We start from the raw sequence: 17,649 nt of genomic DNA, 5'->3' as shown, positions 1-17,649 counted from the left end.
TATCTGTGTATGAGTCACCTGCAGCACATCCAACGGCTCCTTGAGGACAGAGCCTGTTATTCATCATTGTATAACCAGTACCTGGCAGAATGCCTGGCACAAAGTCAGTGTCGAATAATTTCTTGCTGGATAGAATTCCAGTTCCTTCTATCTTACAACTTGGAACATGATTGCTGATTTGTTAGGAAGACTCTGCATGTCATATTTTCAAACATACAGGCATATGGTTCTATTAATATATAAAAGTAACCCAGGGCTAGCTCTGAAAGCCAGAGAAGCTCCCTTTGCTTGAGGACTAAATGAGCTCTACCTTCCTTCCAGCACTCAGTTCTCCAACTGCAAGATGACGCCCATGAGAGTTAAATCAATGCAGTCAAATTCCCAGTCATTATCACAGATGATATTTGTGGCAACACAAAAGGGCAGACAGTTCCATAAATGTCTCTGCAAAAGAATCACCTTAGTTTAAAAGCACATTGGGAGATCCATGACTGTTTCCTACAGGAAGCTCAGAATTCCTTCATGGTTGTAATCACCATGCTGGTTGCTTATCTCAGCAATCTTTCAAGATTCCTCTTTGCATTCCTGCATAATTTGTCGTATTGTGCCATTCTGTCCAAGTAATGATCAGTCCAGTAAATATTGATTGAGTACCACACTACTCTGGGTATACATCTGTGAGAAAGAAATAGACAAAAACTTTTGCCCTCATAAAGCTTATATTCTAGTGAAAGAAACAGAAAATAGACATTGTAAATGAACACAGTATATAATATTGAAGGTGATAAGTACTACAAAAAATACAAGAAAGTAAGGAGAATCAGAAATGTGGTAATGGTTTTTTTTTTGTTGGTTGGTTGTGTTTTTTAAAGGGAGGTTAATTTTAATAGAGGTAATGGTAGGTCTCAAGAAGAATTCTTACATTTGAGCAAATACCTGAAGGAGATGAGTGAGCAAGCCATGTGGAAAAGCAGGCTGAGGGAACAGCCAGCGCTGAGGCCTTAAGGAACTTCGTACAAGGAACAGTGAGGAGAGCAGTGTGGGAGTTGCAGAGGGAGTGAGAGGGAGAGTAATAGGAGTGAGATCAGGACGGTACACAGGGTGGGCAGGGCCCAATTACAAAGAACCTAGTAGATCTTCATAAGGACTTTGGTTCACACTCTGAGATGAACAGGAAAGTCATTGCAACATTTTGAAGAGAGATATGACATGGCCTGGGCTTACAATTGTTCCCTCTGGTTCTGTGCTGGGAATAGACTATATCAGGGCAAGGGTGAAAGTGGGGAGACCTTTAGGAGTCTGCCACTGTTACCTAGATGGAAACAGTAGAGGTGAGAAGTGGTTACATTCTGGATATATTTTGGAAGGGGACCTATTAGGATTTCCTGATGTAGGGTGTGACAGACAAGCGAAGGGATGATTCCAATGTTTGGGGCCTGAGCAACTGGAAAGATGGAGTTGCCATGAAGTGAGCTGAGGAAGACTGCAAGTGGAGCCCCTGCGCAGGGCAGTCAGGAATTGGACCTACTACATTTGAAGCATCTGTTGGATGCATCTACAGGGAGACGTCAGTGGCAGTTAGATACAGAAATCTAGATTTCCAGAGGTAGGTCAAACTGTAGTTGTAAAGTTGTGGTTGAGATGTAAATGGAGAAGAGAAGAGGCCCAAGGACTAAAAATTGGGACATTCCAACACTTAAAAGTAGGGAAAAAAAAAAAAAGTAGGGGAAAGAGGAGAAACCAACAGAGAATAGGAAAGAGAAAGTCATTGTGGTAGTAAGAAACTTGTACTATCCAAAGACAAGAGAAAAGCAGTTGTTTCCAGGAGAAAGGGATGATCAGATCTGTCAGATGTTGCCAATAGGTCAAGTAAAATGAGGACTGAGAACTGACATTGGGTTTATCAATGTGGTGAATATGGTGACATGGGATACTGGGTTAAATAGTGTTCCTCCCCAAATTCCTATCTACCTAGAACCTCAGAATGTGACCTTATTTGGAAATAGTTTTTGTAGATATATGTAGTTAAGTTAAAATGGAGTTGTACTGGGCCCCAAATGATGGGACCGAAATCCAGTGACTAGTGTCCTTATAAGAAGACGATGTGAAGACACAGAGGGACACACAGGGAGAATGCAGCATGATAATAAAGACAGGAATTGGAGTGATGCAGCTGTAAGCCGAAGAGCCAAGGGTTGCCGGTACCCACCAGAAGCTAGGAAGAAGCAAGGGGAAATTCTTACCTACAGCCTTCAGAGGGAGCATGGCCCCACTCACATGTTGATTTCAGTCTTCTGGCTTCCAGAACTGTGAGAGAATAAATCTCTGTTGACTTAAGCCACCCAGTTTGTGGTATTTTGTTATGGCAGCCCTAGGAAACTAATATACTTGGTGTCTTAGCTCAGACTGCCATAACAAAATACCACAGACTGGGGGCCTAAAACGACAGAAATTAATTTTCTCACAGTTCTGGAGGCTGGAAGTTAGAGGTCAGCGTGCCAGCATGATTGGGTTCTGGTGAAAGCTCTCTTCCTGGATTGCAGGTGGCAACTTTCTCACTGTGTCCTCACATGGTAGGTAGAGAGAAAGAAAGAGAAGTAGAGAGAGCTCTCTGGTGTCTCATCTTATAAGGACACTAATCACATCATGAAGGCCCCACCCTCATGATGTCATCTGACCCTGATTACCTGCTCTGACCCCATCTGCAAAGATGAATTTTGGAGGGTACACAATTCGGACTGTAGCACTTGGTAAAGCAGTCATTTAACATCTCTGTACCTCAGTTTCCTCATCTATAAAGTGGGGATAATAATAGAACCCACCTCAAAGAATCGTGGTGAGGAGTAAATAGATTAATATATGCAATATGCTTAAAACAGTACATACTAGATCCTACCTAGTGTTAACTGTTACAATGATTATAAATCTAATCATTTTGTTTTGAAATTAAAATGCTCATTTTTACTTGTTCTTTGCTTTATTCTCAATTAGCTCATTAATTTGACAGATTAAATTTCCCTAGAGTTCTAAAGCCAATTTCACACTTAATCAAATTCTCTTAAATATTTCAAATTAATGGGGAAAAAACCTTATAAATCTAGCAAAAAATTCTTCTAATATTTAAACACTGTTTAAGCAATTGATTTGACTATTTTCCCTTAAACATTTCAAACTAAGGTCACAAATTTAAAATGTGATTATATGAAACACTTCAGATATCTAACACAGTAGGTGTTAAACAGAATTGTTCTCAAGGACTGTTAACTCCTATAATGGTAATAAATAAAATCTTATACATTTAGATTAAATTGCCTTGAGCATTTCAACATCTTAAAAATCAAATTCATAAATTTAGTATATTGGATTTTCCTAAGCATTTGAATATTGACTATAAATTTAACAAGTTATGTTCTCCTAAATATATGCACTAAAAATCGTAAGTCTGATAAATTTCTACTATATTATTTCATTAAGCATTTACTTTAAAAACATGAACAAAACATAAACGAAGCAAAATTGTGTTATTACACTTAAATAAATATGACTTAACACAAAAGCATCATTACTTCCTCATTTGTTATTCTTGTATGTTATACCTTTCTGGCATTACAAAGTTACTTTCCCAAATAACAGGAATAGAATTATCTGTTCAAGTCCTCTATAGTGACTGAGATTAGCAGAGATCTGAGTCCCAAATTACAAAGGTAGGCTACCTGTGCACAGACCTGGGACCGGGCATGGGCTGCCTCCCAGGGAGATTTCACCAAAGCTGTGCATTAACAAAGGAAGTCTCTTCTTATGGTTGGCTGCTTCTAGCTGCATTGTCAGTGGGAGACATCCTCAGGCTTCTAAAATGGGAATTTTTTCCTCAATCCAGTGCATCACATATATCCTAGGAACCTTTCAACTTTCACCCTTACCCAATTTTTTTATCATAACTTTTTTCTTCCTTCCCTGATTTGAGTAGATGGAGCTATGTGCGCCTGTGCGCGTGCGTGCGCACACACACACACACACACACGCATGCATATGCACATACTGCTTAACAGTTACAATCAAGCTTCCTGATAAGACCTCATTTACTCTTTCTTCTTGCTCATCATCCTCGGTTCTCTAGTCATCTATTGACAACTGAGCTCTTCAAGAGCAGGGTGTGCGTTGGTTATCTTCTTGTTTCTAGCGGTCAGCACATTTGCCTGGTGCTCAATAAATGCTTGTTGAACCAATTAATTAATAAATGTACTGAATGTAAACCTGGAGTAACCAACCCAAAAATCCTCTACTTGACTTCATCAGGTAGAATAAGTTTTTCCTTGCGGCAGTTCCCTAACTTGCCCCTTCATCTGAAAAACCATGACAACACTCATCTTATGAACGGTGCCTCACTTATAGCCCTGCTCCTTGCTTGTTTCTGATGAACCCCTCTCAGTAACAGCCTGCATGTCACACATGTCACCATTCACCACCTTCCCCTCAAGGTTGACCTGACAATGGATCTTAACATGCTTTCCTATGAAGTCTGGACTGTTCCGAGTTCTTTTCTGAGCTGAGAATCCTTAGAAAGGCGCTGTAGTGGAATTGGCATTCAAGGTGCCATAATTTGCCATCCTGGGCAGAGTACCTAAGAGCACACATTTGGATCCATAAACGCGTGATGGCAGATCCTGGCTCTGCCATTTACAACCTTTGTTGTTTGGCCTTTCTCAGACTCAGTTACCTCTGTAAAAAAAAATAACTGTAACATCTGTCCCAGAGGGTCGAGACAAGTATTGAATGAGAGGTTTGCAAAGCTCTTAGGACAAAGCAGGGTGCTTGAGTGCTCAATAGATAGTAGTTATTACCCAGATGGACGCTTCCATTTTCTGTCTTTTGCCCCAATCTCCTGGCTGGAAATGCAGTTACATTCACACTGCTTTCTTTCTTTAACATACTGATTCTTCAAGATGTGAGGGGGAGTGAAGACTAGAGAATGCCCTCCTTGGGGAAATTGGGAAGGGAAGAATCAGATTCTAAGTGGGCCAGGCATTATGTTTCTTCATATATTTGTTTTTTTGTTTTGTTTTGTTTGCGGTACGTGGGCCTCTCACTGCTGTGGCCTCTCCCGTTGCGGAGCACAGGCTCCGGACGCGCAGGCTTAGCGGCCATAGCTCACGGGCCCAGCCGCTCCGCAGCATGTGGGATCTTCCCGGACCGGGGCACAAACCCGTATCCCCTGCATCGGCAGGCGGACTCTCAACCACTGCGCCACCAGAGAAGCCCTCTTCATATATTTGAAGAGCTGTGTTAAGTAATAAATAGTCAATGAAATCCCAAGATTTTTGTTTATTTAAAAAATAAAATTTTAAAATACAAGTTTAACAGTATTAAGTATAGTAAGATTGAATCATGTAATGAGTCACTTCAATTTTTGACAAGCTTCTTATTTCAAAGCCCTTAGATACTTCCTGTAATCGAAACCCATTTTCCAATTCACAGGCAGATATTATCTAATGATCTACTTAATCTTTTCATGTTCTTAATTTGGGGTCAGTCTCAATGGCCTGTCTCACATCAGCTGTCATTTTTGTGATAGAAATGTCACTTCACATTACAGTTTTCATTGGGACAGTTCTCATCTTTAGTTTCAATTCAATTTAATTCAAATCAAATCCATATGTCTCAGAACAATTGAATTTGCTTAAAATCCCCTCTGTTCAGATAAGATTGTAACCAGTACGTCTTGTTGATGCCACTGAAGTTCCTGATACCTTCTAAACCCCTGGCGCTTCCCGATAGCAAGGACGCTGCTGCTTCTGCCCCCTGAAATGGGCCCGGTACCAGCACTGGAAGCGGCGAGGCAGCCTGACAGCCACCAATCCTTGAACCACCACTGCTGTCTCCGACCTTGATGGCACGGTCTCCACCACCCCATCCCACCACCATTCCTACCGGGTCATTGCTCTTCTGAACTACAGAAAACTCTTTCCTTATACCTCATTTAACAGAAATCTTGGCTGAGAAACAGCTCATTAGGTTACAAGAATTTAGAAAGAGATTGTAATTTGCTTATTTGGGGGGGTTGGTTGAGTTTTTCAAGTCTTCCTCCCACAAGAGAGGCAAAAAGGACTGAGCCCCAGCACAATACACCCGTGGCATACTCAAAATTGTCCTTCTCCTGGAAAAACTCAACTACTTTTTCTCATGCCTGACTTGTATACCTGACTTTCCCTGGGAGAAATTTGTTTACAAAAGCTTTTTTTGTGAGATTCCTGGTAGAAGTGACCTTACCACTCTGCCAGAGGTGTTGAAACTTCTTTAATCCCTTCATCCTGTGGGCTGGCAGACCAAAAGTGTTCTGGGGACTTAGTGGCACTGTCCAGAGTAGGAAAACAAGGATGCTGGGACCAGGCAGGATCAGGGCCCAGAAATGTCACCCAGGTGAAGAAGGGGTAGACCAGTAGGCTGCTCCACAGTATTCCCAGGGGCTGAGCTTGATTCCAGCTAAGAGCACATAAGGAGACTTCACCAAGTGAGCAAAGCACAGTTATAGAGGTCAGTTTGGAGCTATACTGTGATTTGACCACTGGCAGCATGGCCTCTGCTGATGGTATTCCTGGGTATGGGGACTGTTAAAAGATGGGCTGAGGTCATAGCCCAGCCCTCTAAGCAGGCCTTAGGTAAGGCCATAACAAACCAGGTACAGAGGTAGTCCCTAAGGCTGGGCATTTTGGGAGAGCTCTACCCAAAGCAGTCTGGAGGGACTATGCAAATGAAGAGGTGAAACTAAGGTCGTAACAGGGAAGAATGGGGTATAGAGCTGAGGGGGCAAGTGAGATACACATGCAGGCCACTGGCCAGGGGAATCCAGAGAAATGGAATAAGAGGGTAGGAAGCTGAAGTGGGATATGCAGCACCTGCGGCAGGCTGCTAGCTTGGATTAGGGTTTCTTAAAGTTACCTCATCTGGCTAGATTTAGAGTATCTAGAAAACCAAGGCAGAAGCTCAGATATATAGACTGAACTTACACGGTGCGTTTAGGAATGATATAATTGCTAAACCTTAAACTTTTTATTTCATTTTATTTTTTAAATTTTTTTAAATTTAAGTATAGTTGATTTACAATGTTGTGCTAGTTTCTGATATACAACAAAGTGATTCAGTTATACATATATATATATATTCTTTTTCATATTCTTTTCCATTATGGTTTATTGCAGGATACTGAATATACTATAGTTCCCTGTGCTATATAGTAGGACTTTATTGTTATCTTTTTTTTTTTTTTTTTTTTTTTTTGCGTACGCGGGCCTCTCACTGTTGTGGCCTCTCCCGTTGCGGAGCGCAGGCTCCGGACGCACAGGCTCAGCGGCCATGGCTCACGGGCCCAGCCGCTCCGCGGCACGTGGGATCTTCCCGGACCGGGGCACGAACCCATATCCCCTGCATCGGCAGGCGGACTCTCAGCCACTGCACCACCAGGGAAGCCCCTATTGTTACCTATTTTATATATAGTAGTTTGTATCTGCTAATCTCAAACTCCTAGTTTATCCCTCCCCCACCCCCTTTCCTTTGTTTTCTATGTCTGTGAGTCCATTTCTGTTTCGTAGAAAAGTTCGTTTGTGTCATATTTTAAATTCCACATATAAGTGATACTATGTGGTATTTGTCTTTCTCTTTCTGACTTAATTCACTTCATATGATAATCTCTAGGCCCATCCATGGTGCTGAAAATGGCATTATTTCATTCTTTTTTAAGGCTGAGTAGTATTCCAGTGTGTGTGTGTGTGTGTGTGTGTGTGTGTGTCACACCTTCTTTATCTATTCATCTGTCGATGGACATTTAGGTTGCTTCTATGTCTTGGCTGTTGTAAATACTGTGAAGCTTAAACTTTGTAGTTAGAAATCTTGGGTTCAGATTCCAACTCTGACACTTAGCATGGCTTTGGGCAAACTAATCTCTCTACATCTCTGTATCCTTCAGTAAAGAACTTCAGAGGGTTCTTCTAAGGATTTGTAAAGTTTGTATCACTATAGATAATCAAAAACTGAAGGCATGTGGCATATGGCCTCACTGGCTAATAGCAGCACAGCTAATTCCAGACCACGTGGCATTCATTGGTGGGGCTAAGCCTGTTGATGGTTTGCCTTCCTGATAAGAAAGGATTCAGGGACTGGCAAGCTGGCCTGCAGTATGAGTCTCACAGCTGGCAGAAGGGGCTCTGGGAACCAGTACCTGATGTGGGTGGTGGGTTGGGAAGCAGAGCCAGCTGGAGGGTGCTCCAGAGCATCTGGGACAGTTGTATTTGAATCACAATATAAGGGAAATATCCATTCACATTTTCCTTCTAGATCCAGAAAAGAATGTTCTTCTCCCAGGGGTATGGGCGTACCCACACCCATGCACACACTTCAGAGCCCAGGGTCACCGTCAGACTTGGCTTTACCTTCACCAGTTATGCTCTGGCTTGTATTACTTTCTCTAATAGCCTCACACGTGAACATTTGACCTTTGAAATGCAGTCCACACATTCCAGTTTGGGAACGTTTGCAGCTCTCCCATGGTTTACATGTTTGCTTTTTGTTATTGCTATGTCCATAGAAGTGACTCCAGTGTTCTTTCTCTCTGTGACTGCAGCATTAATACTCTTAGTCTGTATTGGAAGATGCCCTGAGTTTAAATTAACTTGAATGCCGGGCTGAGTGTGAATCACAAGATATCCTGCCACTCTAAGTCTGGGGCTCCAGTGAAAAAGCCCACCCCTTACAGCTTGAGAGCACGGAAGGGGTGTCACACCACGCAGAACCACTCTCCCCTCCCCAGGCTTACTTCCTCCTGCTCCACTTCTCACACCAAATTCTGACAGTCCCTCCAACTTCCTCGGCCCACGGTGGCCTTCCCTCCTTCTCTCCTGACGGCCTCCCCTTCAGCCTAAATGGCCCAGCTCAAGACATCTTCAGAATCCTCCCTGTAGACCTCAGTCCCCTTGAAGTTTGTCCTTCCCTGCTCTTTGCTCCTACGCATTTTACACACATCTCTGTTGTTGAGCTTCTCACGTTGTAATCTCTCCCTCTGTGAGCTCTTTGAAAGCAGGATTTGTGTCTTCCTCATGGTATCTGTATTCCCAGCATCTGTCACAGTGCCTGGCATTTGTCTGATACCCATTAAAAATATATGGATGACAGACATAGAAAATAAACTTATGGTTACCAAAGGAGAAGGGTAGGGGGATAAACTGGGAATTTGGGATTGACAGATATACACTATTGTATATAAAATAAACATTAAGGACCTACTGTTAGCACAGGGAACTATATTCAACTATATTCAATTGTAATAACCTATAATGGAAAAAAATCTGAAAAAGAACATATATGTGTGTGTGTGTGTGTGTGTGTGTGTATATATATATATAACTGAGTCACTTTGCTATATACTTGAAACATTGTAAATCAACTATACTTCAGTGCTAAAAAAAAAAGGAAATATTTTTGTGTATGGTGAGAGGGTGTGGTCTAACTTCATTGATTTACATGCAGCTGTCCAACTTTCCCACCACCACTTGCTGAAGAGACTTTCTTTTTCCCACTGTATATTCTTGCTTCCTTTGTCAGTGATTAATTGACCGTAGGTGTGTGTGTTTATTTCTGGGCTCTCTATTCTGTTCCATTGATCCATTATGTCTGTGCCAATACCGTGATGTTTTGATTACTGTAGCTTTGTAGTATTGTCTGAACTCAAAATGGCCTGAAGACTTAAACATAAGACATGACACCATAAAACTCCTAGAAGAGATCATACACAAAACATTCTCTGACATAAATCGTACCAGTGTTTTCTTAGGTCAGTCTCCCAAGGCAGTAGAAATAAAAACAAAAGTAAACAAATGGGATCTAATCAAACTTACAAGCTCTTGCATAGCAAAGGAAACCATCAACAAAACAAAAAGAGAACCTATGGGCTGGGAGAAAATATTTGCAAATGATGCAACCAACAAGGGCTTAATTTCCCAAATATACAAACAGCTTATACAACTCAACAACAACAACAACAAAAACAACCCAATCGAAAAATGGGCCGAAGACCTAAATAGATATTTCTCCAGAGAAGAAATACAGATGGCCAATAGGTATATGAAAAGATGCTCAACGTTGCTAATTATTAGAGAAATGCAAATCAAAACTACAATGAGGTACCACCTCACACCCGTCAGAATGGCCATCATTAAAAAGTCTACAAATGGGACTTCCCTGGTGGCGTAGTCATTAAGAATCCACCAGCAGGGTGGATTCGGGTTCACCCGTGTCCCCAGTGTAGGGGACACAGGTTCGAGCCCTGGTCTGGGAAGATCCCACATGCCACAGAGCAGCTAAGCCCGTGTGCCACAACTACTGAGCCTGCGCTCTAGAGCCTGTGAGCCACAACTATTGAGCCCACATGCCACAACTACTGAAGCCCACGTGCCTAGAGCCCTTGCTCCGCAATAAGAGAAGCCACCGCCATGAGAAGGCCACGCACCGCAATGAAGAATAGCCCCTGCTCTCCGCAACTAGAGAAAGCCCACACGCAGCAATGAAGACCCAACACAGCCAAAAATTAACAATATAAATAAATAAATTTATATATTTTTTTAAGTTAAAAAAAAAAGTCTACAAATGACAGATGCTGGAGAGGGTGTGAAGAGAAGGGAACCCTCCTGCACTGTTGGTGGGAGTGTAAGTTGGTACAGCCCCTGTGGAAAACAGTATGGAGGTTCCTCAGAGAACTAAAAATAGAATTACTGTATGATCCAGCAATCCCACTTCTGGGCACATATCCAGACAAAACTGTAATTTAAAAAGATACATGCCACCTATGTTCATAGTAGTGCTATTCACTACTATGTAGGCACTACATGGAAGCAACCTAAATGTCCACTAACAGATGAATGGATAAAGAAGATGTGGTACATATATACAACGGAATACTACTCAGCCATGAAAAAGAACAAAATAATGCCATTTGCAGCAACATGGATGCAACTAGAGATTATCATACTAAGTGAAGTAAGTCAGAAAGAGAAAGACAAATACCATATGATATCACTTATATGTGGAATCTAAAATATGACACAAATGAACCCATCTATGAAACAGAAACAGAATCACAGACATAGAGAATAGACTGGTGGTTGCCAAGGGGGAGGCGGATAGGAGAAGGATGGAGTGGGAGGTTGGGGTTAGCAGATGTAAGCTTTTACGTGTAGAATGGATAAACAACGAAGTACTACTGTACAGCACAGAGAACTATATTCAATATCCTATGATAAACCATAATGGAAAAGAATACTTAAAAACAAATGTGTGTATATATATGTGTATATATATATATACACACACATACATACATATATATGTATAACTGAATCACTTTGCTGTATAGCAAAATTAACAACATTGTAAGTCAACTGTACTTCAATTAAAAAAAGAAAATAACGGAAAAAATATATATATATGGATGAAAACCAAAGCATTCTTTTTGTTTCTTCTTCCTACAGAAACGATGACTGTGGGTAAGAGGACCACTTATGCCAAGAACACAGTAGGACAACCATCTTACAAAGATCTTCAGTAACTTTTCCCATCCAACAACATCTAGACGACGCCAGTGACCAAATATTCAGCTGTAACCACAGCAGTAACTGGCCCTCTTTCCAGATTGGGTTTGCTGAACGTGAACAGTCCAGCTGTCTTCAGGTGGCCTAAGGTGGTGTGCTGTAGGGGAAGCACATCTCTTCTGGCCAAGAATTGAGATTGGACTATGGAAGAAACCACCTGATACAGTGAGAGTACTCAGAGTACCTAAAGGACTCTTAATGATTAACATAAGGCCCTTGGTGATGGGGTCTTAGCAGCTGCCCTGGCAATGTCACTCTGACATGATGTTATTTGCTCGAAGGCCCTGGAAGGACAGAATATTTTCAAATCTATCCAGGTGCTAAATAGGAAGCAGTTCTAATTCACACTGGACGACCACTGAGCTAATAGTTGTCTCCAGAAAATAATTTCACCCAAGAAGTACTCCAGCTTTGCAAGGAATAGCCCCAGGAGAGTAATAGGATAAACAAGCTGTTACCCTGGAGAAAATCGAGTACAAAGAGGTCTAGTTCACAGCAAATTCTCTGCCTACTCCCATGTACATGGCAGTGAGTACCAGTTGATCATGGCCCTCTCTTCTGCTAAACCCAGATGTGAGGAGTCAGAATCCCCAACACTGTTTTCAAGATGGCCAGTAGCCACTTCCTTTCAACTGGTGTTGGCAATGAGAATGAAAGTTCATTGTCATCCCTGTTAGAGAGGCATACATCTCAGTGGCATAGGCATTCTGGAATACCTTTCCCAGGTACATTTGTCCACTGAGGGAACAGCCTCAGAAACAGAAGTACCATTGAGTGAGCTGAGTTCCTGGAGAGATGATACGGCTGGCCCCTGATTCAAGGCACAACTTTTGGGCCTTCTTGGCCTGAGTGCCTTTTGGGGTATTTCCATGTGCAACAGCCCAGAGGCATAGCCTTGGGCAGCCACCGACAGGTTTCCTTTCACTTCTGGACACATGCATCACTTTCACAGCACTTGGGGAATGGAAATACCTGCAGGAGTGAAGGTCAAGGGCTCTCCCCGGGTATCACATTCATTACTCAGCTTCCTTTGTGACCACATCAGCCAACCCACTGCCAGCTGTGTTCTTCATCCTCATTGCTTCTGCCTCCATACAAATGAAACTAAAGGCCTCAGCATGCCCGGGGGGTGGTATTGTTACCTCTCTCTCCCATTATAGGTGTAAGGTGCCCCGTCCGTACATTTGCACCATTTCTCCAAGACAGCATTTCCCTTTCATACAATCGCTTTGCAGTAGAATCCAGAGTTGGACTGTAGTTTACCGTCCTGGGAAGCTCATTTATCTTCATTTGAATTAACACTTCCATGTGGGACTAACTGGGTGGAAGCACAGTCATTGCAGGTCTTCAGAAAGTTCTTATTGCCACAGCTACCCAGTACAAGAAACTACCCCAATGTCAGACCTTAAAGGGATGGAGACCTTTGGTTGTATGAGGCAGTGTTACAATATTCCAGCTTCATGTGTTCCCCAGCCTGCCTAATCCATTTCCATCTCTGACTGGCTTTCAACCTCCAGGATCCAAAGGGAACCCAAGGTTCTGCCTATGTCTGTTGACATGAGAAGAATTCAGCCTTCTTTGCCCAAGGTTCCCTCTGCCTATTCCTCTGCATTCAGACACCTTCCATCATACCAGTGTTTAGAACCAAAGCATGAAGGACTAGTGCCAGCAGGATAAATATTATCTCTTGATCCAGGCGGATGAGCCCAGAAGGATGGTCCCAGAGAAACCAGACTGGCCCCAGTAGATATCAGGCAGCCATCCCAATAAACTTTGACTTGTCCTTGGCACTGGGAGCCTGGGTAGGAGATCCTGGGGCAGCTGTGCCTATTGTTCCCCAGGCTAAGATCTTCCTGCCTAGAGAACTAGCAGCCCTGGGGTACTTACGAGTATGCTACTGGCTTGTTGTTATGAAACAGAAGGTGGCTTTGTAGGGGCCAGCAGGCAAAGTGAGGCAGGCAGGTGGCTTGTGCTGGAGAGCTTTTAACAGTCCAGCTGTGGCCAGAGGCTGGTTATAAATTTGAACTCCTTGAGCCCATCTGCAACTCTGCCTCTGTTCTCTTGCCTTCTGTTTGGTTTCCCTTTAGTTTCCTAGTAAATATTCCTTTTGAAAAATTCCAACCTTGTTTCATTGAACCTGGGGGGAAGGTAATTCTCCATTGTCTTTTCCAGGATAGAGAAGGAAATTAAAGTACCTTGAAAAAATGGAAATGGCAGTGGAAAGGGATATAACCTGGTTAGATCTTTGGAAGAGACCTTGGGGGAAACTGGTTCCAAGAGATGGAGAGAAACCAACTGTCTCGCTCAGTCACCTGGCACTGACTCTCAGCCCATTCCTCTTGCTGCCTTTGTCTTCAAGGAGATCTGCCCTGGTTGCGTGTTCCTGCAAAAGCATCTTCCCAGCCAGTGAACTGGGCACATTTTGCAGGCGATGTGACACCTAGGAAGTACACTGGTGCATGACCAGAGGAGGAATAGGGGAGGGGAGGGAAAGGAATGGTGTCTACAGTGTGGATGTTTTCAAAATGCCCAAACAAGCATGACTGTAAATGGAATGCTTTTGTCCTTATGGCCATCAGTAGAACTACATTTCATATGAAGAGAAGAAAGGCATACTCTCAAGCCAACAAGACTGACAAAAGGTAGATATGGACAATGTCTTGCTGTCTTCATGGCCATCCTGTCCTGGTGGGTGTCCCAATTACCTATTGCTGCATAACAAAGCACTACAAAACTTAGTGGTTTAAATGGCAAGTTATCTCTCACGATTCTGTGGGTTGGTGGTGTTTAGGTGATTGCTCTCTCTTGGAGTCTTACGGTTGCTATCAGATGGCAGCTTGAGGCTGGTACTATCTGAATACGGAACTGGGCAGGATATCCGTGATGGACTCTTTGCAGATACATCTGGCTCCTCTATTCGGATGACCAGAACAGCGGGAGGCTGATTGGGCGTCTCTCTACACATAGTCTCTCCACATGGTTAGCTTGTGCTTCCTCACAACATGGAGGTCTCAAGGCAGTCAGACTGCTTTCATAGTGGCTGGCTTCCCCCAGAGCTAACGTTGCAAGAGGTCCCAGTAGATGCTGCAAGGCTCTTCTAAATAACCTCAGAAGTAACAGAGTCATTCCCATCACAGACTGTTGGTCAAATGCAAGTCACAGGGCCAGCCTAGATTCAAGGGGAAGGGATTCCACAAGAATGGAATACCAGAAAGTGTGGCTCATCTCATTGGGGCCACTTTGGAGATAGTGGGGATGGGAGTGGAGGGGGAGGTGTCACTGACTCAGAAGGCTTCCTGGATAGCTGTCACTTTAAAATCACACGCAATACTTAACATGCATGAGGGTGGAGTGAGGGGGGAATAATAAGGGGCAGAGGAGAAGGGCAAGGGTTATTCATGAACACTTAAATAGAGCATAAGCTGGAGAAAAGTGAATAGTTATGATCAAAACAGAACTTACAGTGTCACAAGAAACGCTGGAGGAAAATTGTCATTCTAGTGACTGCTCAAAAGCTTGAGTTGAGTGCTTTTTACCCCCCTTATCTTTACTGCCAAAGTAAAAGTGCAAACAAGACATTCCCATGCTTGGGGACATACTTAGAAATGAAAATGCAAAGTAAGCAAGCAGAGGTTGTTTGTCCCTTTTCTGAAGACTTCGCTTCAGAAAGAATTACTGTAGTTAATTAAAAGAGAGATTTTATCAAATCTAGTTTAAGCATAACTCTGCCAGTTGTCCCCTGGCATGAGGTCCTGGCATGGCTAGTGTTGCCATGGTGCTTCCTCCAGTCTGCCCCTCCCTCTCTTGCAGCAGTCCTGCCATATGGAATAGTCAGGGTCGGTCCACTGCTCTTCCCTCCACCCTGGCCTCCTCCAAATGCAGCCACCTTGCTAGAACTTTCAAAGCAAAGTTATAGAAAGTGATTTAATGAACTGAGAAAAGGACATAACCATGGATGCGCACATGGCCAAAAACAGTGTCTGCAGCCTGTATGTGGATCCTGAGAACTCTGCAGGCCATGTGGCTGCCCATGGCCACCCATTTCACTGATGGCCACTGAGGGGTATTGAGAGTGTCCAGCCTGGGGGCGCCTTGGAATGGCCAGAGAGGATGGCCTCGCCTGTTTCTTTACTGTCCTGTTCTAGATCCCTGTGAAGAATCTCTCACACGTAGGATTCCTGAGCTGCTTGCTGACATGGAGCACAACCAGAGGCTGAGAGTGGCCAGTGAGACCTCTCTGAGGCTTGGGTTTTCTCACCGATGGGGTCTTCTGACTCCTCCCCCTCCAATCCTCTCTCAGGGCCAAAAAGAGGCCATAACCCTTCAATGTCCTTTAACAACCACCTGTGGGCACTTTCCGAACCACAGACCCAGTGACACCTGCCACAAAGGCGCTGCCTGGCACCTTACCTTCTCAGCCAGAGGGAAGTCATAGGCAGTGTTCAGAGAAACCTAGTGTGTCTGAGATGCCCGTTCCATATGAGTGGAGCCCTTCCATTGTAGCACAAGCTAGTCCACCTTCTCTCCAACTTCATATCAAATAGACTGACCTTCATGGAAGAAGTGAAATAGTAAAGCTCAGGAAAAGATAATAATCAGAAAAGTTGTCCCAGCAGTTAAGGAAATCCCGGAGAAGACCTGTAGGAGAACTCTGAGAAAAATAGAAAAAAGGAGGGTTGGCTGTTATTCTGGGAACTGCGGAAGACGAGCCCTGGTCCTCACCGCTAAGCCCAGATGTGAGGTAAAGGAAGCTCTGGTCAGCGCCACGGACCTGCCTCCAGTGTTGATGATGTCAGACATAAAGCTCCCTTTGCTCAGTCTCCCAAGAGAACAGATCGAGGCTCTCCATTGACTATGGCGGAACCCACTTCTTCCTTCTTCCACTCAAGAGGCTTACATGTCGCTTGCTGCCTGGGCTCCCTGGGCATATGGGCTGCAAAGTTAAACCAGTAGTATGATCACTTCTGTCCCCTCGCTCCCTGGTGTCTTCTCACTGTTTCCAGGAGCTCCGGGCATGGGAAGGACTAAGAATCAAAATTGAAGATGCCCCCCAAGGCCTCAGAGGATCGAGAGCCAGCCCTGAAGTCCCGTAACTTTGGCTAAGTCTCAGTGGCATCAGGGTCCCCCATCTCATCCACAGGCCAGCTGATGATTCTCATGTACCTCCTCCTGGTAGGGAAGAGGAGAACGGGCCAAAGGGACCCGGGCCACAGAGGCTGTCCCCTTAACTCATTGCTACTGCCTCTCCAAACTCCATCATAAGGTAGATTTCCCTGGGAAATGGATAAGCATTGCCAGACAGTTTTTTTTTTTAAGTATATTTATCAATATGAAGATTATTGATGATAACACCACATCTTATAGTTTACTATGCATGGTATCATTTTTTTATCCATTTTCTTTATTTTTTGAAAATTCAACTTGTAATTCCAAGTGGTAAAGGTAGTTTAAAAAAACAAGTTAATATCTTCTTGGCTCGATACTAAATTTATTGTAGTTATTATTCCAATAACTATCCATTGCATGAAAGCTATTTCCAAACCAGCATTTGACATAGTAATACTGATGGTTTTTCCTATCAAGTAAACATCATCTTCAGGACACTGACTTTTTCACAATTTAGATAAAATTCTTTCTGCATGGCAGCAGTATCCAGATTTGAATCTTCAAGTTAAGACAATTTGTCTAATTCACCAAACTCAAAGCTTTCAGGTAATAATAAAATCATTTCTTCAAATACCTAAAGATATTTGTATCCACGGCCTCAGAGGTGAACTTATGGACTATAGAAACTGGTGAATAAGTCTTCCAGAAACAAGTTTTACCTTCATCTCAAAAAAGTAATGATTCTTTAAATATATTTTTTTCCTCAAGAAATTTTGTAACTAATTAAATTTTTTTAAGCCTAAAATAGAGTTTTCCAACGATCCTTACCTTAAAAGTGCACTAGCAAGTACAAGATAAGGACTCAATAAAGAAAAGCATCGCCATAAACTGTACCTTTCTTAAAGGCAAA

The 17,649-nt window shown here is 43.1% G+C and overlaps 1 protein-coding gene across 3 annotated transcripts in view; it reads left to right on the top strand.

Moving 5' to 3' along the window:
• SYT9 (synaptotagmin 9) overlaps positions 1–13,749 on the top strand; it is a 186,573-nt gene extending 172,824 nt beyond the window's left edge. For all 3 annotated transcript variants that reach the window (XM_067750057.1, XM_067750058.1, XM_067750060.1), the window contains one exon: positions 11,514–13,749. In XM_067750057.1, coding sequence (XP_067606158.1) covers positions 11,514–11,522 — 9 coding nt within the window. In that variant the 3' untranslated portion in view covers positions 11,523–13,749. The remainder of the gene's footprint in view (positions 1–11,513) is intronic.
• Positions 13,750–17,649: the final 3,900 nt, after the last annotated feature.

The sequence above is a fragment of the Pseudorca crassidens genome, chromosome 9, assembly GCF_039906515.1.
Source record: "Pseudorca crassidens isolate mPseCra1 chromosome 9, mPseCra1.hap1, whole genome shotgun sequence".
NCBI lineage: Eukaryota > Metazoa > Chordata > Mammalia > Artiodactyla > Delphinidae > Pseudorca > Pseudorca crassidens.
This window is presented reverse-complemented; position numbering and strand designations above follow the sequence as displayed.